Raw genomic sequence first — 26735 nt, 5'->3', positions numbered from 1 at the left:
CTGAATTTGTTGCAAGATCATTAACCAATTTTTCTGGTTGGGAAAAATTGGCAATTAAGTGGCATTTTGAGGCAGGGACACAATACAGAACACAACCTCTGTTGCAGCAAAATGGTCAACCCAGTGGCAAAAATAGCAAATCCTGCAGTTATCTTGGAAAAATGACAAAATTATACAACTGTAGAATGGTTCAGAGTTTATGGGATCATGGAATTAAAAGGAAGTTCCTCAGTGTTTGAATACTGTGCTGAACGTTTCACTTTCAAACCAGCTTAACAGCATCGTGAAACTTAGTGATATTGTGATCCTCAGTTTTGGGTCCTGGAGTTGCCTAAGATTCAGATGACAGTGCTGCTGCTAAGGTGAGCAGGGGGCGACTGTAGATGACCGGTGAAAAACAGCAGTTGTGCCAATCTTGAGGACAGACATTGGGTGCCATGGGAGGACAACTTGGGTAGACACTTTGGAGACAGCAACACAGGTGCCTGGGCCACACGGGGTTCACGCATGGTGGCTGTGCGGCCAGGCCCTCCACATCGGCAGTGAGCCACCGGGGCTGGCCGTGGCCTGCTGCCACCCACAGGCTTTGCTTCGGGCCCCAGGGAACTGCTTTCCTGTGGTAACGTTCAGTATTTCAAACAAGGAAAATGCCAGCAGGCAGGCAGATGGTGGAAGCCACTGCCACCCAGCCACCCACCAGCCTCCCGGAAATCCAAAGGCTGGGGGGAAAAAACAAGCAAAAGCGTCTGTTTCATTTGGTGGCAACTATTTGTAAGGATCTTCAGCCCCGAAAACCACAAACTGACAGAAAGTTGGTTATAAAAAGCCATCCCGCGCTGTCTAAAAACCCATGGGACAAAAAGACCCGCTATAATCTGTTCAGCTACCTGGGCAGACCAGGCCGCCCGGCCGCCGCTGGGGCCGCCGTGCCGCCTGTGCGCACTGTTTGCTGCCTCGCGGGCGCCAGCCAATCGCCACGGGGGGGGCGTGGCTGTGGGGCGTGGCGTGGCGGAAGTGGGCGGGGCAGGCCGTGCGCGGGAAGCTGGGGAGCTCGGCCGCGGCGCGGCAGCAGGTGGGAGTTTCTGTGTTGCGGCGGCGGGCGGGGGGAGCTGCCGTGGGAAGGAGGGGGTTGGTGACCGCGGGAGGGGGCCAGCGGCAGCCCCGGGGCGGATCGGTGGCGGGCGGGCCCCGTCTGACTCGAGGTCTGGCGGCAGCCGCCGTCTTCCCCCCCCTCCCCCTCCCGCCATTGCTCGCGGTGCCGCCTCCCCGGCGGCTGAGCGCGCGTGTCGTACCCAGGCCCGGCGGCGGCGGCGATGGAGTTCTCCAGCGGCCGAACGCGGCTGAAGCAGGCGCGGGTGGCCGGGGACCGGCGGGAGCTGTACCCCCACAGCCTGCAGTTCTACCTGGAGCCGCCCACTGAAAGCATCTCTCTGGTGGAGTTCGAGAGCTTGGCCATCGACCGCCTGAAGCGTGAGTAGCGGCTCCACACACCCCCCCCTCCCGCCCCCCGAAACTTTTGATTCCTCCTGTCATGGCTGTATGTATTTTTGGCGGGCTTAGATGGTCTGCCTGCTGCTGATGGGAACTGGGTGCCTGCTCGTGCTGAAATGAACCATCTTTAAAGGCAAACGTGTCGCGTCAGGTATTTTTGAGAGCTCTGAGTGATTTCTTAACGAGTGTTCGGTATGTAGCAGCCGGGACTGTATAGTTTTGGTTTATACTGGTAGTTTTCACGAGCACGTTTCATTTTCTAGGTGTTGTGACATATCTGATGTGTCTCAGTACAGCGATTGTGGCTGGGAGTAAGGGTTCCCTTGAGCTCCTGAAAACTGCTGAATCCAGGGTTTCCTTCATTACAGTGGAAACCGATGTTCGAGACTGATCCGTCAATGTTAGCTGTTTCCCTTTCCCTGTGGACTCCATGGGTCCCAGAGTTGAGCGAGCTGCTCGGGACCTGTGGGCCAACTTTAATCTTCCATATTTCTTACCCTTTTGTTCCCCATACTGCTAAAAGCGATTTCTGTGGCCTTACCACAGTTTGTGCATTTCCCGAGACATGATATGGTTAGATTTTTTTTCAATATGTTGTCTCTAATGTGGACTTTTTCTTTTTTTTCCAAGTGCTCAAGGTAGTTGAAAACCTTGGTGTGAGCTATGCTAGAAGTAGTGATTTTTACAAAAGCAAGCTGGAGGCTGAGCTCCGGAAACTTAAGTTTCCTTACAAAGTAAGTAAAAATAAAAAAAGTGAACTCTCTTGCACTTTATCTTGTTTACACCATTCAATAATTCTGAATAAAAGTAGAGGTGATAAAGTACTATTCCTAAAACTTAAATCCTGCCATTTTGACAGAGAAAATGAGTTTTTCTTTGAGTGTATATATTTATTTCTTTAGGATAACCCCCTTCTTCAATAGTCTTACATTTATTGTCTTAAAGATGAGTATTAATACACTGTTGAACACCAATGATAGATAAATTGTGGATTTTTAATCTGGGAGAGATTATTTTTCTGAAATAATATGTTCTGTAGGCTTTGGCTGAGGATGACTATGAGGCAAGAAGAAAAGACCATATCTCCCATTTCATACTGCGCCTTGCGTACTGTCAGTCGTAAGTATTTTTTGGATTGTGCTGTACTCTTAATTTGAAATGTACACAGATATATTGCTTTATTATAGACATAGATATTTTAGAGTTGCCTGGGTGCTAAATAAAAAAGTAGGCTCAAACAGCGGTTTTTTTTTTTTTGGTAGGAACCTGATTTCACCTGTGATGAAAAGAGATACTTGGGATCAAAATTAATATATAGATTTTGTAGTAATCTTACACCGTTAACAACATGGTAGGTGCCTGCTACAGACCATAAGATCAGAATAGGAAGTAGCAGAGGCCTCAGAAGCCTCCAAATGGAGGAAACTTCACCGTGACAGGCCCTGGGTGTCTTTAAACACCCTGACATCTTCTGGGTTGTTCACATTACATCATGCTGCCCTTTCAAAAGACATCTGGGCTGTGGTGAAGGCGGTTTGTGGATGTACGTGATTGATGAGCCAGCTAGGTCTGGGATGCGTGTACAGTGAGGAACAGGTTGTGGATGTGATCAATAGCAGCCTTCACTGCAGTGACTCTGATAGTACAATTTAAAATCCTGAAAGAAGGGAGCAAGTTGAGTAACATTAGTACAGCTGAAATTCTTTCTGCCCTTTTCTGGTCTATGTATATTATTTGCGATTATGAATTAACAAGCATAATACTGGTTTCTTTCTAGTGCTTACGTTAATTGTGTATGTTTTTATAAATTCCCTTAGTCATACTTCTGCTTATTTTTACAAGAAAATACCTTGCTTTATCTATATTGTAAGTTTCTACAACCACCCCCCTGCCCCCGCCAGAAGGTAGTATCCTTCAGTAGCCTGGGACTGAAATGGCCTTGAATATTTAGAAGTTTCTTATTATACAGTTAGTGGCATTTTGAATAGTCAGTTTGGCTTTCATTGTCCTCTCTTGTAAAACTTTAAGCATTTAATTATTATTTAGATGGAACCATTGCTTTTCTCTGGGAGGCAAGGCACTTTGAGGGTGTTGGTAGTGACACATTTGAAGACAAAAGTTCTGCCATTCTGGAAGGTAGAATTGTCTGTTTGCAAGAATCTGATCTGGAATTCAAGAGGCATCTATTTTTGATTGGTCTGTGTCTTCAGGAAAAATGAAGACAGATTGGGTCAGATTCACAGAAGGCAATACAAGACATCTTGCAAAAGCCTGAAGGTTAGGTATTTGGTTCAGGAGTGGAATCCGCTGAGCTTTGTCTACTGTACTGAGAAGGGAGAAAGGTGGAGGAAGGCATATGTGAATGACAGGGGCTAGCATGCTGAGTGAAAGGCTGCCTCAGGCAAACATTTGCCTTTGTGACTGATGTGGTATCTTTCCCCCACTGCCCTGCATCTCTGTAATGACTCTGGAATCTCCTGGAATTAATGATAGCTCTAGATAATCAGACTGCTTTCTTTCTGTATGCAAGCTGTCTTTCTAAAAGAAGATCCTTGGCTTTTGTATGAGAATTTACTTGACTGCAGTGCTTGCTTAGGATATAAATGGGAGACATGGTTCAAACCCTGTGTTTTAGGGAAGTATCTTAAGAATTAGGGTATAGGTATGGCAGAGGTGGGCAGCTTGTTGAAGGTGAACCACTGCGCAGAAATGAATACAAGGTATTTCGGGCCACAGAATCAGCAGGAAAGAGCCTTTCTTTGTAGTCTAGGGGAAAGACCCCCTCTTAGGGAGGAGAGACCTTGGATAGAGCTCCAGGGCACTCTTTAAACTACTTGCAAATGTGTTTTTATGTTTCTGTTTATATACAGATGGCTTGATTCAGTGTTTCAATAAAGCAGCTTGATAGTGTCCACTTAAACTAGCTTTGTTTGTTTCTTTGAAGAGGTGGGCCTAGTACTTACTGGTAAAATAGAAAATAGCCTCTTAAGCACGGTGAGGTGACCGTGTACTGAGCGTTCTTCATTCTCTCTTGAAAAGCAGCTATTTCAGGAATGAGAGATTTCTATGCTCTAAAACTGGCACGTTTCCCAAAAGATAAAATTGGGAGGCAAGTAGAATATACTGTTCTCTTAAGTTTTTATCATATTAGGTCAGAAAAGTAAACTTGGCACAAATAATTAGGTTAATTGATGAAAGCTATTAAGGTAGGATTGTTTGAAAAAGTGTACTTAAATGGACATAACTGTAAACTAGATTGAATTCAGTTCCGTTAGATTGAATTCAGTTCCGTGTGGCAGTTGTGTTTACCGTCTTGTTCTCCTGTGACACCATGGTTTTAAGTTTCCAGTTGACCAACAGTGCCACCCAGGGGTACAAGTTCACATCAACTTGTTTTTCTAGTCTGCATCAGTTCTCACTTATAAATTGGATTGTTTTGGTTTGGGTTTTACATGGTTTCACAGAAGCATAATCTTCACTTAAGATGGAGGAAATAAATCTTGCCTCTGGCAGCAAAACTCGTTTGTTCAGGAAACTTTCAAACATACTTCTGTGCCTTTTTTTTTTTTTTTTTTTTTCCCTTTCTGTCTGTGAAACTTAGCATGGCCTTTTCTCTAATTACTGTTGTTTTTTTTTCCTGTATGATAATTTAGACTCATGTGGTGAAATTGCTGCCTCTTACATTGACTAGCATTTACTTTTGTGTGCTTTCTGTATCCATGTTCCCCTTGCTATATATCTTTTGAAACTTAAACTGAGGAATTTTCTGGTGTTAGTTGCTTGGTAGAGTAGAGCTCTGGCCCATGCTCAGGCTTTTCAGAAGTTAACATTAAGTTGTTGGAAACTGAACTCTCATATTTAATCATGGAATGTGAGCTACTAGTCTTAGGTTCCAGATTTAGGAGCATTTTCATGTCTTCTACAGTACTTCTGTGTTGATGCTTCATAACAAATACATCAGTCTTCCCTCCCACTCCTTGGGGGGTGAAGAGGACTTTTCCCCTGACCCTGGGTGTTGTTCCCTGTCATGAAAGAGCCTGTTCTTTCATATTATTTTTCTAGTCAGGAATCTACTGATGTGATTTAAACTGTTGAGTATTCTGCATACAAAAAAATTAAGTGGCAGAAGACAAGGAGACATTCCTAACATCTATACTTCAACTACCTGCAAGTGTCTCATCTTCAGCAGCAGCAGCTTGGTTAGTTATCTAACGACAGTGACATTGCTTTTCAGTTAAGCTTGTGGTTTTGATAGTAAGTGTTATTACTAATATGTTCTGGAATGAGAGCGTACAATTTTTAAAAATGTAAAAAATGACTATAAGACGTGATTTAAAAATTGATGTATTAAGAAATATGTAAAGATATAAAAAAAAGTGTACATAGTAAGAAATGATGTAAAATTTTCCAAAAAACTTAAGGAAAAAAAAGAACATAAATAATGCCCTAAAGATGATATTCCTAGGAAGGTCAGTTTTAAAGTATATGCTGGACATATACAGTAACATAAGCCAACTCATCAGTTAGTTTGTCAACTGTAGGAAGAATCTGAGTGGGTTGTGTGTGTTGTCTTAGAGGTAACAGTTGTATTATCTTGTTTTGGTAACTTAAGTGGCTAGATGGGATTGTAGCCTTTGATCTGCTCTTCTGAAGGACAGGAAGAACAAGACTGGCTGGGCTTCAAAGTAACTATATATGCTTGATTTTTTTTTTTTCCTCTTTTTCTTTTTTCCCCTTAGGAGAACAAAAGCAATGTAAAACTGATAAATTAGGAAAAGAGTAGCATTGTCATATCCTAGGATTTTGTTACAGTCTGAGATAATCACAGAAGAACTGCAGGAGATCAGTCATAAAGGCATTAACTTCCATTTTAAGTTGCACAGACTAATAATATATTCCAAGCACTGAAACTGTCCACAGGGTTGTACTTTACAGGTTACCGTAACAGAGCCTTTCCATCTGGAATTATAATTTGAATAATAATTACTTTTCTCCAAGCCATATTTCAAGCAGAGGTTTTGTCCACAATAACACAAACAACTCTGTAGCAATTCACTGGTCCCCTGTGGGAAAAGATGCTTATATATTGTAAAGAGATCATGTAAGACTGCAGTATTTCAGTGCTCTGTGAATTGTCATGGCAGTAGCTTACAGCATGGCTCTCAGAGGACGATTTAAAAGGATACTCTGTAATAGCGAGATACATTATCATCTATATTCTCTGCTTGTACGTACAGGGTGGCGTTTGTTACTAGTATTGTGGTACGTGCTTGCTGTAGTCTTAAGTAATGTGCTGATGCCTGGGAATCTGCGTGCTGGGATGTAAAGAGTAACATGATTACATAGAGACTGGTGTCAGTGGTGTTTTTCTTTTAGGTTGTCTGCTGACTCCTGTCCCTGTGCTCTTGTTTATGCTCACCTGCAGTTGCTAATCCCCTTTTGCTCTTTTGACAAGTGTTAGAAGTTACTTGTGTTCCTCAGCCGAGTTTATTGTCATGTATTTTCCTTTGGCCTGCTTCCAGGTGATTTGTTGCCTTTCATAGAGCACTGTTGTTAGAGTATCAGAGATATGTGTGTGTTCCGTCAGCTGGAGATACATTATGATGCCTACTTCCTTTAATTCTCACTTTTTCGGGTAGTAGCCTTATTGGATTGTGATATTAATTTTACGATGAAGAAATACTGTGCTGTGTGAACGGAACCCCCCCCTGTCCTTTAAATACTGAAGGAGAATGCGATCTGTAGTCGGTGTTCTTACCTAGAACAAGTAAGAAATTGTGAGTACCATTTAAAAGAGACTAGCAGCTTTGATACCTACAGAACAATTTTTAGTGCTGAGATTGACTACCTCTGTTCTTCCAAAACATGTACAGTCATGCTTCTTTGTGTATTGTCTTTTCTGATTGAGCATTCCTTCGTGAAGGTTTCCTGCCTTCTCTTCCAAGCTCCTCAGTTTGGGGGTCCCATGCAAAAGTCGGCATTAATTTAATGCTGTATTTACTAGGTTTGACATCTAGTTTATAAAGAAAGAAAGAATGCAAAATCACCAAACCTATTATGGTTTTTTTGGTTGTTTCTTTGCAGAGAGGATCTCAGGCGTTGGTTTCTTCAACAAGAAATGGATCTCTTGAGATACCGCTTCAATGAACTAACTGACAGTTTAAGACAGAAATTCCTGGAACATGTTCACTTATCATTTGAAGCTGTAAGTATGTTACTTTCTGTATTTGTGTTATGTTGCATGTACCTCTTATTTTTTAAAATTCTCATTAAGATAGTTTTAGTACTTCTGTTTAAAAAATAAAAAGTGCAGTTATGGTTTTAAAAAACAACCACACAGAACTTGTGAATTTGGAGAATAGTGTGCATGCCACAGAAATGTGGATTAAATGATGTAATTTTGTGCTGCAACAAGAGAAGCTCAGTCTGCTTCAGTCAACCAGTCTGCTTCAGTCAGCCAACAACTAAAAAAATGTGTAATGACAAAAGTAAGTTAACAATGTTTACGAAAGCTGATAGGAGGTATTTTTGAATCAAGATTCTGGATGGGCTAGCTCTAGTCTATGTTCTTCAGATATGACATTTGTATGTCTCATCTGTCCATCAGGGGGAAAAAAAAAGTATATAAAAAAATTTGCTTTCTTTTACATGTAAGTGATGAATTATGTGATAATTCTCTTAAAGGTTTCAGTGATAAGAAAGCAATGTCTGTGTGTTTTTCTGACCTGATGTGTGTGTGCAATCCATTCTCATCAGATTACTGATTTCACTCGGGAAATAGTTTTGGTCAATATACGTTTTTATGAATAAACTTTGCCCTGGAACCTTTGCAGTCTACTAACTACTTTTAAGATGGTGGCTTCTTGCTATAGTAACCAAACCAAACCACAGTGACCTGGTGACTTTGTACACAGTACCATTTAATGAATACTGATGCCTGGAAAACAATGTGAAAATTAAAAAGACACGCATTCAAGGAATACTTGAGATAGCTGTTGAGAACGTAATTAAAATTTCATAATCAAAGTTATGAAAATCCTGTATGGATTGCTCAAGAACATATCTTATTGTGTAATTGTCACTGTGGGTTAAAAATAATAAGCTGCTACTTTGCAAGTATATTTTTGATGCACAGTTGTATGTTTTTGCATGCTAAAAATAATTTTGATTCTGCTTGTTTATGCATATTATGTGAGTTACTGGAGCTATAGGTGTGTAACCAAGACTGATTAGCTTTAAAAAAAAAAAGCTGGTATTAGATACAATAGTTAAAAAATTGCTACTGTGTTTATACATTTATATGTAATTTTAGAAGAAATGATGTACAATTAAATAACAGTTTTATTGTTACGTAGACTTCATACATTCACATACATGTAAATTAAACTTTTTAATAGCCCATTTGATTTTGGCCCATTAGGTACCTGCTATGGAGAATGCAGAAGGCAAGTTGTGTCCAAAATTCTGTAAATGCTCTTATTCCACAGTTTTTGCATTCTTGTTAGAACTTAGATTCAAAGCTTTTTTCCCTTTTAACTTAAACTCTTTCTAGTTCTTTATGAAACTTATGAAAACCTTTAAAAATATCAAATTTGTGTAGACAACTGTTTTGAAGTGCTTTAGGGGTATTGCAAAAGAGTTCCAGCTGTTACATACCGCTTCATTTTTCTGAGTGGATTAAAGGATTAAAGGAAAATTTCTATTGTGGTTTCTATGTTAATGATTTCAATAGTTTTGCATTGCAGTGATGAACTAGTTTGTTAGAAAGCTCCAGCCTTGTCTGTAGCTCTCAGAGTAAACTTAAATTCATAAAAATTAATGTATAGTTATCACTCTACTAATAGACTTTCTCATAAAATACGGCTTAATTAGAAATAACTTAAATGTTCTAAAATATGTGGGTGACATGCATTCTGTGTTGCTGGATTGAAATACCCGGCACCAATGCATGCTGCTGCTGAAAGATGATCTATGTAGTGTTGAGAACGAATTTGTCTAGCTAAACAGTAACACATGGGCCTTCCTAGGTCTATAGAGAGACTATCGGGAATGTCATTCTTCGGTTCAGTAGACCTTGCAGCGAGCAGTGTGTTTGTGCAGCTGTATTTCCGTTGCTTATTCCCCAGTCTCACATTGTCCTGTCACAGTTTCAGTATTCAGGCTTGTGAGAATAAATTAATGTTTGTAGGAAATAGCTAGGAGTATGGCTTGGTTCTGTGCTATTGAATGTGCCTTCAATATATCAAAATGATTAAGAAGGTTTTACTTCTTTACGTCTATTGAGGCAACAAAGCATAATTTCATTGAAAATGACTTCCCTGTTTCTACTTTTTTCCTCCCTTTTGATTCCAGTGGGAATTCAGGCAAAACGAATCCCTACTTGCACTATCATCCATGAAACATTTGAATACTAAGGAATTCCATACGTATCTGAAACAGGTCTAAACTTCATGGTGTTATGTAGGAGCCACTAAAAAGTAAGGCCATTGTAAATGCAGTATTATTTTTGTCAATGTATTTGTAAGAGGTTTTAGAAAGGAAATGATCTATCCTCTTCATACTTCTGTGTTGGAAGTTACAATGTTTTCAGGCCTTACTGTGCATAAAACAAGATGGAAATCAAACTTTGTGCTCCACCTGTTAGAAAAGGGTATGGTCTTCAGGAAAAAGAATTAAGTTCTGATACTACAATTCAGTTTCTATATTGGTAACTGGATGCACATTCTACTATGGGATTTTAATTCCTTAGGATATCCTAAGAAAGTTACTTGTATTTCTTTAAAGAGAAATGCTTTGCATTTTCTAGATAATCATTCTGCATTTCAGAATTGTAACCTGAGATAGGCCTGAGCTGCTGGGCTATCAAGACTTTGGTGTAGCTATGTCTCTAGTTAACAATTCTAAGAACCACTGCCAGAAGCAATTCTCAGTGTTTAATAAAAGAACTGGTCAACTTTTTGTGGGGAGGAGGAATAAGTGAATTGTCTTGTATGGTTTTGTCACAGTTGTCTTAATTTATAGCACTGACAAAGTGAACCTAACATTGAGTATTCAATCACTGTCACTTACCTCCTTTTCATGTTTGCTTACATGCATGAGAAAGTGAGACGTATTCATATAATATTTTGCAGACTAATTCCTGAGGTTTTGTGAATTATAGATTGAAAATGATTCTTTTATAGAATCAAGAACTCTTCAGTCCTATCAAGGATAATACTTAAGCAGCCATTAAAGTTCTTTGACGACTTTAGTGCCGAAGATCTTATTTAGCAACTTTTTTGGAAGAATGAAGTTGTTAACAACTAGAAGAAAAAAAAAAATCAGACTTTTTGAATTTTTTTTGTATGACAGTTGGCTGTGGAGAGTTTGAAATGATAGTAGTTCTGATCTCTTGATTAAAGATAATTTTAATAAAAGAGCAAGAGCTTTCTGAAACTGAAAATAGAAATGAAATTTAATGAAAATGAATGTTTTAATTTTTATAATAGGATTTCTCATGTCTTGGGACTGACATTTATATTGCTGATGGAGCAAAATGCACAGGAAAGGGTTTATTACAATTAAGTAAGTAGTTCCTCTGGGGAGTTTTACCTGTTTATAAAGATGCCCTTTATGTGCAAAAGGAGGGATATAAACTGTTCAAAGTATTAGATTAAAGATAATGACTTCAGTATAATGAATTTGTGTTTGAACATGCATTGGATTATGGTAATTCAAAATCTGTACAATGTGAAAATAAGCTTCTCTACATTTAGTATAAAGTACCGAAGTTTGTAGCTTATGTAAGTTCTTCCTTGAAATATTTTATAAAGCTGTCACTGGATTAAGTTAGTGCATCTTTAGTATTTCTGAGAGAAGCCTCTGGAACCTGGACTTTCTGAAAAAAATGGGAAGTTTGCTTTCAGTTTGTATTTGAGACATTTTTTTGAACCACTGAGAGGTAGATTGCATTTTAGTCACTTGTAGGAAGTAGCTTTGGCCAATTTGTTTTCTGGCAAACGAAGATGCCTGGACTGGTGCTGTGCAGCCTAATGAAACATTGCTGTGGTGCGCAAAATTTTACAGTCCTCTGAAATGTTAGTGTTTATATTATCCTACCAATTTATGCCAGCATGGGCAAGATACAGTGTGTCATGTTGAATAAAATATCAAGAAAGAAGAGTGTAGAAGGAAAACAAGAATCAGACTGGAGGAGCAGCAATGATGGACAACCTTGCCTTATTTATTTTTACTTTTTTCTGTGATGGTGAGGTGTTAATTGTACCGTAATGTGAAACAACAGCCTCATGAATGTACGGATTTCCCTTGTTGCAATTTCTGTACATTTTTAATTATTTACACTTTTATTTTGAACTCTGATGTAGATGTCTGTAGAATGTTACTGAGATTGGGACTCTGCTGGAGTCTTTGGCAGCTGTTACTCTTCTAGTTAGTTGTAAGTGGTGGTGGTGTGGTGGGGAGTTGCCTAAATTAAAGTGGTGTTTTTCTTTTGTTTAAGCATGCATATGTTAGGTTGGATAAGAAGAGATTGTCACATCATGGGTGGCAAGGGCTCATGTTGTGCTCAAGAACAGAGACTGATGGGGATTATTTGAAATTTTATTATTGTTACTTCTCAGAGTGAAAAAACTCAATGGTCTCAACTTCTGAGGGGATGTATTCAGCATCTCTGACAATAACTTGCTTCAGCTTTTGCTTTTTGGCCAGAATTTGGGACAGCAGTGAAGCTATTTTCTTTTTTCCTTTCGGTTAAAGCATTCTGTGTAGTGGAATGAGTGTCTGGCTCTGAATTTGAACATCAAACCTCAGACTTTTTTTTTTAGGGGGTGGAGGTGTTTTAAAGAAGTTTTTGCCTGCAAATAGTATAAAAAATAATATAGACTGTTGTACTTTAGTATCTGAGACTAGTTGTTAGTTAATTTCGATCATTTAGTTTCTAGTGTAATTTTCTAAACAGGTTAGAAGCTGTTGGTATTGAATTAGAAAATAAATTATTTAAGATTTGTGCTGTTCAGACACTTCTAAACTGTTTTAGGTATCTTTCTAAAAATTAAAACATTCAGTTTTGCAGGTGATTTCTATCTTCACAGTCATTTATACACCTTACATGAATAGCTTCCCCCTCAAAATTGTAGTATTGAGAACTTAAACAATTCAGAATTTAGCATCTTTTCTCAGAGATAAGTTGTGGTTGAACCATGGTGTCAAAGGTAATGTTAACAGTATAGCCTCCTTTCCAGTAAGCAGAAACACTGAAGAAATTTAACTTTCAAACTTTACATTTGACAGTAGCTAAAACTTTTAGGGGCAAACAGAAGTGATTTATTCAAATATTTAAAATCCTGCTGTCATGCATAAAGCATCTAATTGTTCATCTTAGAGCACTGGACTTAAAGGAACATTTGCTAAACTTTCTAATCAGTGCTTCTCCAGTTCTCTTGTTCAGTGAAACTTGTTTTTATCCTTATTGCACGCTGGACCTAGGTCTGTAATTTTGTGTGTCTTGACTTTTTATGAAATACTTTATAGATAGCTTGCTGTCAGGTGTCCACCAAATTTTGGGAACTGTTTAAGGGACAGCCTTTTGATTTTAGTGTTACGTGGTTTGTCAGCCTTTGAATATGTTCAGATGTGAGAGTTTCCTATTTCTGATGTTTCCTTGTCCTGAAAGAAGTGCTACATTGCCTTTCTTGACGCTTTGATGTGGGACATTCAGTATGAGAAGAAGATTCTGCTGTATAATTGTTTCTTTCTTTTTTTTTCTTCTTTTTTTTTTTTTTTAAATAGAACAAGAAATACTTGGTAATCTGTTCCCTGTTTCTATCACAGTAACAGGAGAATCATGGAATGGTTCTGAAGGTATTTCAGAATGTTTTCAATCTATTCTGTACTTAAAAAAAAATAAATTAAGGGACAGTGCTGTCATAATCCAGATAAATAGTGAAACTTTTTATGTATGGCATGTAATTTTGAGCTCCCAAGGCACATTAAATAGTCTATGTGCAAAGTCAGTCATGTAGGGGGCACAGGAAATCCTTAAGCAGCACTCAAGAAGTAAATGCTGACATTTAAGATTACAGAGCCTATGAGAGAGAATATGCAAACACAGGTGTGCAGTTGAGATTTACATTAATTCAGGAAATTAAAGCATTAAAATCTTACTATAAATGAGTAATTACAGCAATGCTGCCTTGACAGTCTCTGGCAGTGAAAGCTACTAATACAGATTTTTCAGATATTTAAAGGGAAATATAATGAATATTTAAAATATTATAGTAATAGAAAATATTTAAATCTCAAAGTAAGTTCTTCGGTACTGAAGGAATTATATAAAGTAAATGGTTTTACAGGTAAGTGATACTCGGGGGTTTAACTAGAAAGTAGTTTTTCTTGCTTGCCACAAGCTGTGGGTTATCTGCTGTTTCCCTTTGTTTAAGTTAGGAGTGCCTGATTTTGTGTCTGCCAGTTTGGAGTTGGGTGACATTACGCCCAAGCCCCATTTTGTCACATAACTTTATCAGTGAGATTGGTTGTCTGTGTGGTTTTTCACATGTCCTGCTACATACGTACCTTGCCATTCATCCCCCTGTTCCTACACCAGCCTTTTCACTTGTCCTTTTTGCTTTTTTTCTTGTTGCTGGTTATGCATGCTGGTCTCAGAAGCCTTTGAGAAATGACCATACTTAAACTTTTTTGTTATAATAGTGCTTTTAGACATTCATAGTGTGAGATAAGTCCTAGTTCATTGATTTGATATTCTGATAGCCTATTTGACATAATCAGAATATTTATGGTAACTGCCACAAGTTGTTACTGAAAAGCTTTCAGCGTGTCTGTAAGTTTCAGGAAAACTGCAAGATATCTGGGTCATTGGCATTCCTAGAAATTCCTGAATTAAGGTGTCAAGCTTGCTATATCGTTCAGTGTTTGGTCTTACACGACCTAACACTGGGAAGCAGTTATCATGATGATGATGATGATAATCTGAAGCCATAAAAGTGGAGCAGATTTATTCTTTCCTTCACTCTGCTGCTTGCCTTTTTCTTGCCCTTCAAGGCTGTGTCTATGTATGTTACATTGCATAGTAACTCCTATATCTTACGCTGGATTTTTGCATGCTCCTGAAACGTAAATAGGCAACTCTACTGTATTTTGCTTCTTTCAGCAGTTGTTTTAAGATATTTATGAAAAGTGATGATAGTATTCTCTTTAGAGTTTTATTTATACTTTTTTTTTTCCTTCTAATATATGCCAACTTGTGCTTTATAGCATTAAAGGAGAAACTGGGTCAAAAGTTACTTAGTCACTGGTATCTTCGCTTTTGCTTAGTAGTGGAGTGCCCTGGATTGGCAACTAACATGCCAGTTACTGTAAATTAGTATTTGGATTAATGTTTCCTTAAAAGGAAACTCCACTAGCAGAAGTCTAAATTATCTTTCTTTTCGTTCCTTGTGAATTTAACTTATATGTTAATTTCTGTAATTTTTCACACTTCTTTCTTTCCATGAATTTGACTGTATTTCCTCAGCTGTTGCTCAATCCTTCTGTTTCTTAAAATGACAATCAACAGAACTTTACTCTTCAGTGCCTTTTCATTGAACTTTTCGTATAGGAACTGTCACTCCTCTAATTTATCTTCAGACAACTGCCACGTATTCTGGGACCTTTAACTTAAAATTTTGGGAATAGCTCTGACATACTAATTTTGTTGTTCTGTCCTGTTTCTCAAATCACTCTAGTCCTCCTCTTCTTATCACAAAGTAACCCTCTAACTTCCCCATCTCAGCATCTTGCATTTCTACTTTCTGTATACCCATCTCGGCAGAAGCAATGCCTAATTTTACTCTTTAAATATTGGGAGATTCTTCCACACTGCTTCAGTGAAACTAATAATGTAATTAAGCTGTTCATAACCCTTGTTTTAACAGGGTTTAAATTTTGAAGAAAATTTAACTATTCATTGTCTTTTTTCAAGGAATGAGCTCTCCTGCCAATATTATATTCAATACTTCATCACTAAATTAACTGCATGTAGCATTTTCAATGCTTGCTTCTTGCTGCTTCTTTGTCCTAAGTTCAGCTTCAGGTCTTTCTGGTTTTTCTCAGCTACAGCTTTTACTTCCTCTACTAAAACTACTTTCTAGTCTACTCAGTCATGATTCTCTTCTCTCGTTGTGTAAGGCTGTGGATATTTGAATTATTTTCTTTTAACTTCCTCTTTCTGTGTTGTGGTTCTGTGGTGAGTGCGATAGGATTCAGTTCTTCAAATTTTCTTCTTTTTCATGGGTGTGGTATCACTATTACTCTGGTCTCAACCCTTACGTGATAGCTAAAGATACTTTTTTGCTACTAGCTCTTTGTTTTCCGTTAGTTTTGTCTTTCCCATTTTCTCTTTTGGATGTTCTCCTAGCTTATGTTTGGTGTAGCAAGGCTGTAGTTTTCCTTAGAACACCATTTACTTCTTGGCATTGTCACAAATACCTGCTTTGAAGACCTCATTCTGAGTTTTAGCATTTTGTCTGCTTTGCCTTGCATAATTTTAACTGCCCAAGACCTCCCACTTGTTCTTAGGCATCAGATGAAAGATCTGTGCTTTCAGCTGCAGCTGAAGGTCTTCGAGTAGGTGATAGATCTTGTGTTGATTTGGAAGATCCAGTGAACTTCTGGTTCCTTTGCACTTGGTTCTTGTGAAAACTTGCCACAAAACTCATTCATCTTAACCAGCCAGACTTTGTCTCTCTCTGGACACTGTTCAAGTGTCTCTGTTCTTCCCACGTGGACCAAAATGTTCTGTGATTGTTTTCAAAATGCTGTGTTTCTTTGCTTTTTGCCTTTGCCTCTTTCAATAGCGCTTTGAAGATGACAGTTGTTTCATTTGCTGTGTGCATGAACACTTCACAGCTTTGCTTGCCAACTCCCCGTACCTGTATATTTGTGTCTCTCTGTGGTGGTCATCGTTCTGCTGCTTTACTTTCCTTGCAACCTTTTTTTCCTAAAAATCCTAACTCTACCTTCCAGTAACATAAGTCCATTTCTTCTTGTTCTGTCCACTAATTGAGAAAGGTAGGGTTTTTGTTTGTTTGGGATTTTTTCGTCTTCTTTCTGTTTGCCTTCTACACATAAGATGACTCTAATTAGGCTTTCTTGTTGTTTCTTCTTCTAGCCTTTCTTTGTGTGTGGTGGTTTGTAATTTTTGCATGTCCTTTGCCATTTTTAGTGGGGCAATGTCTTTTTCCAAATGCGGTGTCTGCTGGTCAGAATACTCCTGACCATTACCAATTCTAAGATGACATGGAGATCAAATAAATATATTCTTCACACTTCACCCCCATGCCAATAGCATGATACAGTGACTCCCAAGCTGGCGATGGGGAGGTTGCACAACTGCTTTTGTCAGCACTCCTGGTTAGTCGGGTTTTCCTCTGTTTGTACGGGACTGGCTTGGATGTAAAACCATGAAGCGTCTCTGCTGAAATACAGCCTTCAGTTTTAGACCAGATTCTTTTGTCTGATTCCATTCTTTAGAGCCCTTGCAGTGTCTCCAGTTTCCTGGCATTTAAAGGTGTAATCTGCCCCTATTTTAATATGCACGTTAGGAACAAAAATACTGGATTTTAGTTTAAAATTACATAATTGTGGAACTGAATATGTCCTTTTATTTCTGAGTTAAATTCTTCCATGCATGGCTTTTCTGATTGGTTTTGCACCCAGGTAATAGGAGTTTCAGTGGAACTGTTTGGTCATTTGCTCAGAGTGTCTTATGAGAGTGACTTCAAGGACTTTTGACACAATATGACACCTGCTTTTTTTTCCCCCTATCCCTGAGATCTGTTTCACTGTCATAAAGGCAGTGAGATTGGCTTAACACAGATTTTTTTTGACAGATCCATGTGGGCTGTTGCTTGTCTCCTGTGGTTTTTCCTAAGTGCTATCAGGTGCTTTGATTTGTTGCTGTACCTTTCTAGGAATTTAACTTCGTGTGATGGAATGTGGAGTGGAGTAGAATGTAAAGGTTTACCCTAAATTTATGTTTCAGTTACGTTCTGGTTATCATCTTGACTGTTCTGATTTCCTGGACCCGGCCTTCATCTTATCTTCAGATAGTTTGTTCCTTGAAATAGACATATTTCTTCTTTGTTGCTTTCACAACAAATGAAAATTAATAGTTATTATCATGTCTTTATCTGTGGTATAAGGATGATTTATAATTGAATTTAGATTCCTTGCAATGCTTCTGTTCTGTGCTATTTTTCTGCAGAGTGCAGAAGAAATAATCTTCAAAGTGTAGTATATTTCTTTCTGTGTTGCTGTTTCCTCTCCACAGAGCATAAAAATCTTGTGTAAATTATCCTAGAACTTCTTCATCTCTGAAAAGCCTCTTGAAATTTAAAAATAATGATTTTTTTTGTAACTTCTAAGTTACATGCTTTGGTTTTGGGTAACTGTCAGTTGTCTCAAAATTTAACCATCTTAATTTTTTTTTAATGCTGTTACAAAGCACATTATTTTAATAAAATGCTTTGGATCATAGTAATGGGGAAAGAACAACAGATGGGAATGAATAGTCAGTTGGGGGAGCTAAAGCTCTGTAGTGCATCTGCCAGCATTTGAGAGGAAATAGTAAGAACTGCAAAAATAAAAGGAATGAGCAAAATGCATTAGAGTTAATTTTTTTCCACAGTAGCCCTTTGATGTTGAGGTTGAAGTGCTTTTTTAGCAGTTTTAAGCAGTAGAAATTAAACTTCTTTAATTCCCATTTTTATGATCACAGCACTCCTATGAGAGACTTTCTGATATCATTATTACGCTTTCTTCAGAAGCATTTATCTCAGTAGTGGGACAGTTGTATAAATATTTGTAGTTTAGCATCTTGAAAAAATGTTTTATGGCCGCCTTTACTGGGTATGGAAGATCCTAAAGTCAGATTTGGATTAGTGAGAATGGGACTAGTTTGTGTCCTTAGTAAGGACAGATAAAGGCAAAAGAAAATGCTCAATACTGTGTCTGGCCACTAAAAGGCTGTGACTTCGTAATTATGTATTTTGGTATGAGGTGTATAAAGCAAATTCTTCTGTTTGGGTTTATGGTTTTGCATTTCAGAGGCATCACATAATATTTCTTCCTTTTCCAAACAGGATAGGGAAAAACCTTTAAAATTGGAAGCTGTCTAGAGCCTAATTTTACTGTGTGGAAACTTATGCCAAGCTCAAACAGTAACTGTGTCCAAGTAGGCTGCAGTTTGCATTTGTTAAGGAAATGATGCTGAATTTTATCTTTGTTTTCTGCTACTTGAATCTTACATTTGCTTGAAAACCAATGATGCTTGTCTTAGAGGTGACAGCAAAGGTCAGAAGTGACGTGTGTCTAGGTGGCAAATAATGCCTTATTGCCAAAGTTAGCTATAAATATGTATTCTGTCACTTGGCTCCATGCTTAAAATAACAATAGAAGTAAAATTATGGAAGGGCTTAGAGTAGGTCTTTTGAAACACGTATACCATTGGCACTTTAAAAAAACATGGCCGGGTTACTCTCATCCTAAAGTGTTTAATTTCAAAGGAAGTAATAAACTCAGTCTAATCATTTACATTTCAGAAGATAAATTTAAGTGACACCAAGTGGTGGCTTTGTCACAGAATTCACTGCTCCTTTTTATAAAATTGTCTTTTGTTCCTGATAAAGAAAAAAACCTCCACTGATGTTTAGGTTTATGGCTACCTCTTGCAGTTAAGTGTAGTTACATATTAGGGGAAGAAAATCCTAGGGAGACCTCTTTCTTCAGAAGTATTAGCAGGGAATCCAGTTCAACCAGTATGTAGTACTCTTTAGGCCATTGTACTGCAGTCCCAAGGATTTGGTAGGCCAGCTGGTGGGTCTGTTTGCATATTAATGGATTTCACAAAGCAGTCTTACTACCAAGCTACAACCCAAAATAATGGGCTTGATTGCAAAACAACCTGAGTATTGTAGTGGGCTAGCATTGTAGGGGATGGATAGATGATGTGAATCTTGATTAAAACATTTAGGCTTTAAATTAATTGTAGGATTCTTTTACAGACTTTTTTAAATAAAGCTTGATTCACAGGAGAATATAAACATAAATCTGAGAGGGAGAAGTGTTGCCTGGAAGGAGGGAAGAACATGCACTTGCCATTTCTTTGTGCACTGACAGGGTGGGTGAGGAGGGGTCTTTATTTACTCTTCTCTAATGGGTCCTTGAACAATAAGCATGACTTTGTTACTAGTCATGGAGAAAACTAGCATTTTGCTGCAGTAATTCTAGTTGCGTGTATTTATTTGCACATACGGTATTGGACATGTTCTATAAAATTGTGGAATTAAGTAACAGATATGATTGAAGAATATATAGCTACTGGGGATGTCCCTTTTCACCTTCTTAAACATAATGAACGACAGTTTGTAAATGATGCAAAATGCTAATTAAAAGATTTAATTTGGTAATCATCTTGGTTTGATTAGAAACAGATGCTGGTTACCTGCAGAAGTCTAAATGGACCCGTAGAAGATAGCTTTTTTTTCTTAAAATTGGCTACTGAAGCTAAGTAAAACTAAACCACAAACTGTACAGTTACTTATGCCCCCTTTAATGCATCAGAGCACTACGATTCTTACTAAATAGCTTTGTGTGGCGCATTATTTGAGTTAAATAGGACTGTTAGAGTCCACTGTAAGGTTGAATCCTTCTGTACTGGGTACAATACATGCTCTTTCTTGTTGGAAGTCCATTCTCTTCCTGCTTTGAAAAAGTTAGGGGCTTTAAAAAAAAAAACCTGCAAAAAAGGCTGCAATAAAAATGAGATGATGAATGAAAGTATCCTTCCTCCTAGTCTAGCTGAAAACCACCAGGCAACATTTGGAATAGAGTCTAGTCTGAGGCGGATGTTCTGCAGTAACCCTGAATTTCTAAAGTAATGTGAAATGGCAGCTATACCAGCAATGCAGTGGAGAATAGGTATCTTCTACACCATGTTCCTCAGCTTATGATAGAAAAGGTGGGAAGGGTAACCACACTGCTTGTGTGATAATGTGTTCTAGCACTCAGTAGTTAACCAGTTCACACTTGACTGCCACTTACCTAATGGTTTGGGAATGGTGAAAGAGAAGCAAGACCCCTGTAGATCCTCAGTTCTTAGCAATTGATAGTTTTGGATTCCTGGAAGAAACTTAGTATAGACAAAGAGAATGGTGTCATCAAGTTTGCCCTCTTTTTCTGTAAGCATTTTAGACATTCTTTTGGGGCAGAAGAGAAGAGAAAATTGGGAAATCAATAGTTTATTTTTTCAAATGTTATTCAAGAAGAAAAAATTCTTTGGATAATCAAAGTGTTAAGTTCTTTTGTAGTGGATGAGGTTAAGGATGTTTCCAAAACGAATTTATTCTTCACACAGCAGTGAATGCAGCAACTTTGGAAATGTTTGTATTGTTCCTTGGTACAGCAGCATAAAAGATGAAAGAATAGTTTTTGCAGGATGTAATTACATTGCAAGTAGAATTTACTAGCAGCTGTTTTGGACGTAAGCTTCATAAAATGGTCTGCCAACACTGAAATGCTCTTCCCTGCTAATCCTGTGATTGAGTCTAGAGAAACATTTGTTAACAAGTTTCTGTAAAATTGAGTCTGAAGTTAGCATCCTGATTTGTAAATGCAAGAAAACTTCTTGCTATATTTCTCATAAGGATCTTCTGTCAGCTCTTCAGTCATGTGCGACTCTAATATGTATGTGGTGATGTTTCTGGAGTAATCTTAAATGGTTTTGTTCAGTTTTCCTTTTCATGAACGTAGGGAAATTTTTGTCAGGAATGTAGGAAACTGGACCTGTGTCACTGAGTTTCTCTGTGATTAGGGTAACCATGAGTTAGCTGCATAGTTGAGGAAGATCTATAAAATGTCCTTTCTGTGCCCACTCCTGACTTTTTTTTTTTTAAAAAAAAAACAACAAAAAAACAACCCCAATCAGTGTTTCAGTTGATGGATAAGAATATATAATAATTCCAGGTGCAGCCTTTTACATTTTTAGGGATGCCAGCAACCTGAACTTGAGCTAAAATAGTAAGTTGTAGTACCGTGGAAATACAGGTTTTTTTCTTAATTAATCTGTGCCTGGCCAAAATAGAATTGTTACCTGTTAAGAAATGTCATCAGATTTGTTAACAACAGATTTGTGGGCCTCTGGAATGTTTTATTTATGGCCTTTCATGCTTTTAATTGGTAGGACAGCTGGGAGTGATGTCCTTCCCTAATTAAGCTAGTATTTGCTTAACTGCCTGAATACACTTTACATTTATATTCTTAAATGTAATGGTATCTAGGTTAATACATTTATGTTCTAGTTCTAGCTTAGTTTGTACTGTGATGTGTGGCAATGCAGAAGATTGACCAGGAAATTATCATTTTGTCCATTTCATACTTAAAATGGCAATGGAGTAGAGTGTTGAGAGATTGATGCTCTCTTTTTGAGGAGGGTGGTGTGCAATTTGAGTACCAGCTGCTCAGCTGTTTTAGAAGTTCGCTTTCTAAGGACGTTAGTGATGTGTGTACATAAATACCTGAAGCTGAATCTTGGAAAAGGAAAGGACTTGTCCATGGAGTTCTTGTTCCTTACTGGGAGACTTAGGAATGGCAAAATTAAGTAGTTGTGCATAATATGTGTGTGCATCTTTATCTCTTCATTAAAGCAGAGCAGGGATATCAAACTTACTTTGAGGTTGTTGGACTGCCTTACTGCCAGTGTTTGTTTAACCAAGCATTACATATTAAATTATTCATATTTTAATCTAAATGTATGTGTCTTTGTGTTTCTAGGACAATTCTGTGATTAAAAATCAATGAATAAACTGCACATAGAAAACAGGAAAACTAGAAATAATACAACTTGTCCCAAATTCTTGCTTGCTTCCTTTCCTCTTATGCCTTCCCTTTTGATGTCTTGATTTTTGTAATTCTTCTAAGTCTCAAAACCTTACGATGGCGCATTGAATTGTTTCAAGCTATGGTAGGTGACCCGCTGTCACTGAAAAGGGAAGATCCTTTTCCTGGTGGTATTGTTCTTTGCTTGAGTGAAGCGCAGACTGACTTGGTGATTAGCAGGTTCAGTTTACTAAACTGGCAACAAAGGTATTATTCAGGTATTAATGAGGCAAAACCAGTGTGTTGTTTTCTGTGGGGTGAGTTGAATCGGTTCAGCGAGGTTGGTCAGATGGGCACCAGATGACACCCTCAGAAGAATTCTGTGGGTTTTTTTTTCTTTGTTTGTTTTGTGTTTAAAACTTTTGAAAATCACAGTATTTTATGTGGCAAACATCATTGAGTGCTGTCAAAAGTTAAGTCTGTTTATCTTTCTGATCTTGATTAGAATCCTAAAAGCTGTATTTAATTGTGTCTAATTTTTTAATGATTACCGGAATGTGTTCTTGCAGGTGCCATTTAGAGATGAAATTACTAAATGTACAAATTGTTCTTTGTACATTTATACTAAATGTACAAAGTGTTCTTATTTCAATATAAGAAGAAAAGAAAAAGCTTTTCCCAGCTTCCTTGAACCAAGAAAAATTGGGATACATGTTTTATGATGCTTTGTATACAGAGGTAGAGGCATGACCTAACTGAAGGTCTGAGTCAGAGTTTAGACTATAAGGAGTGTATTTTCATTGCACTGCACCTTCAGTCAATTTTACACAATTTTATGTGAAAATGGTGAAATCTTTATGCCAGGTTTTTTTTAACATTCCAGTCTTTAGGAAAAGAAGTTTTATTTTTAAATGTGTTCTGGAGCCATCTCACAGATTTAGTTAGGAACTAGGGATATCCCTGTTTCTTCTTCCTCTGTCTCCATTAGCTGAAAACATCAAGGCAATGTGAATTTAGTGAAAAGGCAAGGAGCAAAGTGTTTGTAGGGCTGCTGAAGGTTTGCCTTAATCAATAAGGTGCTTGAGGATGTAAGAAGAAAATTATTGAACAGCTTTATAAGTATTAGGTATTTATATGGTAAATACTCTTTTGCAATAATATTTGTTTGTTTAAAATATACAATTTCTGATGAAACTGTGTTTTCAGTAACACTGTCCACAGTCTTATCCAAATCTTTACTTGTGGCCTATTAATTTGTTTTTCTGGAGGTTTCATCAGGGTCTTGTTTTCCCCAGCAATGTTAAATTTTTTTTGGTAGTGAGATGCAAGAAAATGTAAAATCACTGTGATTTTACATATGTACAAGTTCAATGTGGTCAAGTTACTAATGAAGTAGGATTTAGACATCTTGTGAAGTTTGGAGTCAGTATAACTATTGTATATTAAACTAAAATTAATATACAATATTAAATTAGTTGTAATTAAATGTAATACTGAATAAAATGGTTTTGTTGATGAAAATGAGCTAATTGTTTTTCAAAAAACAAATAGGCAAGGAATCCTTGCCTTTCCATCTTTTCATTGTCCCCCCAGTATTGCAAAGCCTGTCTGTAAAACAGTCACTGGACTGTTTTAATGGCTTTCTGTAAAAAAACCCAAATAGCTATCCTTGGCTCGGTTTGATGTTTTTTTAGTGAGATACTCTAGAAGTAGTAATACAATTGTAACCACCTAATAGCTATACAATATGTTGGGCTGTTTTTATTTGAAGACAGTTTCACTGAGGGTTTGGAATGACTTGGTAGACTGGGCTCTCCTAAGCAATTTCTATTGACAAAGCATAAAACTGTTACATTTGAAGAGTGGAAGCCACTACTCTGGAATTAAAATTAAAACTTTGGTCTATACAAGGTGAAAGGCAAGCCTGCAGGCTGATACCAGTGACATAGATTCCTACTTACTTAAAGAAGAAATGCATCATCTGGGAGGGAGTAGCACGGTTCTGGTAGCTCTGCATGAAATTCGTATATAGTTCCTGTGTGTCACATTTGAAAAGCAGGAATCTTTCGAAGACTTAACAGGAATAAGATTGTTAGTGGGAGTATTTTATAGGAGGTGTTTTCTTGTATCTTTTACACAAGCACATTTAGTTGTTTTGATACAGCTACTTTGTTAAAGAAAAATGGTTTCCTTACTTTTTTTTTTTTGGTTTTCCCTGTTTGTGTTTCCCTGCTGTTTTTCCCTGAGTATTAGATTTTCACATGCAGAAATACAATGATGCTGTGTATTTCCTCTGTCTTCAAAGTTACAGTCTTCTGACTTGCTGGCAGCTTTATTATTATTGTTTTAAAGCTGATTTTCCAGAGAGAGTACTACAGAGGACATCAAGATGTGGACAGGGTAACCATAAGCCTTCTAGAAATCACTGCTTTGGCTATTTCATATGCATCTATCAAATCACTTTCATAGGGGATTTGCTGAGCTACTTCTCCAAATTTGAAATTAAATGGTCCTTCATATGAGTCCCAAGAAAAGTATTTTCCTTCATTTTCTCAGTTTTTTCCAACTGAGAAGGAGGAAAAAAGTTTTGTGTAAATAGTACTTAACTGCATAGAAGTGTTGGTCAATGAATTTAGACGTACAGTGAAGAGACTGAACTGCTTACACATATCCTTTTTCATGGAGAGGAAAGCCACTGAGTGTCATCTTTATATCTTGCATTTGGACTCTGGATGTCTATTGCATGCAATAGCCTTCGCGTGGTTGCTGACTAGTCCCTAAAAGCTATCTTGACTGCAGCCTTGCATTACCTCTCCATAGGTTATTGTCCAGTTTATGTAGAGCAGTGTCACACAATGTGTTATATTTCGGTGACATCTGTGTTTTGGGAAGATATTCTGTGTGTTCCTTGATGCTTAATCCCTTTCAGTCAGGGACTATGTCCGTTATACTTTATCAGGAACTTGGTGTGCAAATATTTAAGACTTGTATGTAATGAAGTTACTAGGTATCATTGCTGGATTACCATCATGTATGATCTATTTTATCACAGTGCATTATTTATAATTTTATTAATTTATTACTTTTTTTCAAGTTCTAAACCCTGAGCTTAATCATGATTTAAAGCAGAACAATGCAATTTCAAATACTGTTAACTGTTTTCTGTTGAATGAAACCCCCAAATGATTTATTTACTAAAATCATAACAATATGCTAATTTTAAGTGTGGCTTTTTGACTGTATTTGGTGTGTTATTAAATAGCCAAAAAGCATAGTAACTATCTATTTATGTAACAGAAGTATTTAAGCTTTTATATTAGGAAGTGTAACATTGTCCATGATTTTTCAGGCTAGAAATTTTGGTTTAAATACTTTAAGCTGTTGAATTAGAGCATTGCTGCTTAACTTACATGTTTCAAGAATTAGGAAAGCACTAACATTTAGTGAACAGAAAGTATAACACTGTTCTCCTCAAAAAGAAAAAAGGGGAGAGAGAGGTAAACCTGTGACTATAAGATGATATGTAATTTTTTTTAGAAAGTCTGGATTTAAAAATGAGCTGAAACTGATGTTAAAAATCTGATGATGTTAAGTCCTTACTAATTGCTATTGGGTCATCATGCTTTGTTTTAATGCATACAGTAAATCTAGATATGAGCAGGTATTGTCACATTTTATTTTGAAGGGGTTGACTTAGTGTCAACACATGATAGCATATTTTATAGTTCTTGTGTTAATGTTTGAAAGTAGTGCAGATTTTAAAATACACTAATGCTTCAGAAGGAAGGCTGTTTAACACTATTGACCCACTAGTGTTTTGCTGGTTTCTGCTTAATAAGTGATCAGTTGCTGAATATGTAATTCTTTTTCCCTTGTGAACTAAAGTGATGATATATTTACAGATGAGTGATGATATATTTACAGATGAAGTAATCTTTTAGCTCATGTTAATTAAAAAAACCCACCACCTAAAGTATTTTCACAGTTTTAAAACAAGCTCTTAATTTTAGATTAGTGAAGACCTGAAAAGTGAATTGGCAAATGAGCTGTGTGCATCAACCCCTGGCCTCACTGCAAATAAAATGAAAGAACAAATGTTCTATAAGGTAAGTAGAAATTGCCAGGTTCCACAGGTTTGCATTTATTCTCTTTCAGTTAAACTTGGAGTTGTTAAATTTGCATAATACTATTGCTAATAGTTAATCTAAGTATCTAAATTAGCTGAGACTAACGTGAGGTTCTCTTCATATCAGTTTAAGGGTAGGGGGAGGGACTGGGAGAATGAAGGGACCTTTAAACTACTGTTGATGTCCTCTGTCCTGTCATCCCTTGTTTTTCCACAAAAATGGTCTTAAGTTTTAATGTTTCTCAGACAA

General features: G+C 37.4%; 1 protein-coding gene across 1 annotated transcript in view; it reads left to right on the top strand.

Moving 5' to 3' along the window:
- The first annotated feature begins 1001 nt into the window (after positions 1-1001).
- PRIM2 (DNA primase subunit 2) overlaps positions 1002-26735 on the top strand; it is a 127970-nt gene continuing 102236 nt past the window's right edge. Inside the window, exons 1-6 of the mRNA XM_056343719.1 lie at positions 1002-1072; positions 1297-1470; positions 2122-2225; positions 2531-2610; positions 7576-7696; positions 26370-26465. Coding sequence (XP_056199694.1) covers positions 1314-1470; positions 2122-2225; positions 2531-2610; positions 7576-7696; positions 26370-26465 — 558 coding nt within the window. The 5' untranslated portion in view covers positions 1002-1072; positions 1297-1313. The remainder of the gene's footprint in view (positions 1073-1296; positions 1471-2121; positions 2226-2530; positions 2611-7575; positions 7697-26369; positions 26466-26735) is intronic.

The sequence above is a fragment of the Falco biarmicus genome, chromosome 6, assembly GCF_023638135.1.
Source record: "Falco biarmicus isolate bFalBia1 chromosome 6, bFalBia1.pri, whole genome shotgun sequence".
In the NCBI taxonomy this organism is placed as follows: Eukaryota; Metazoa; Chordata; class Aves; order Falconiformes; family Falconidae; genus Falco; species Falco biarmicus.
This window is presented reverse-complemented; position numbering and strand designations above follow the sequence as displayed.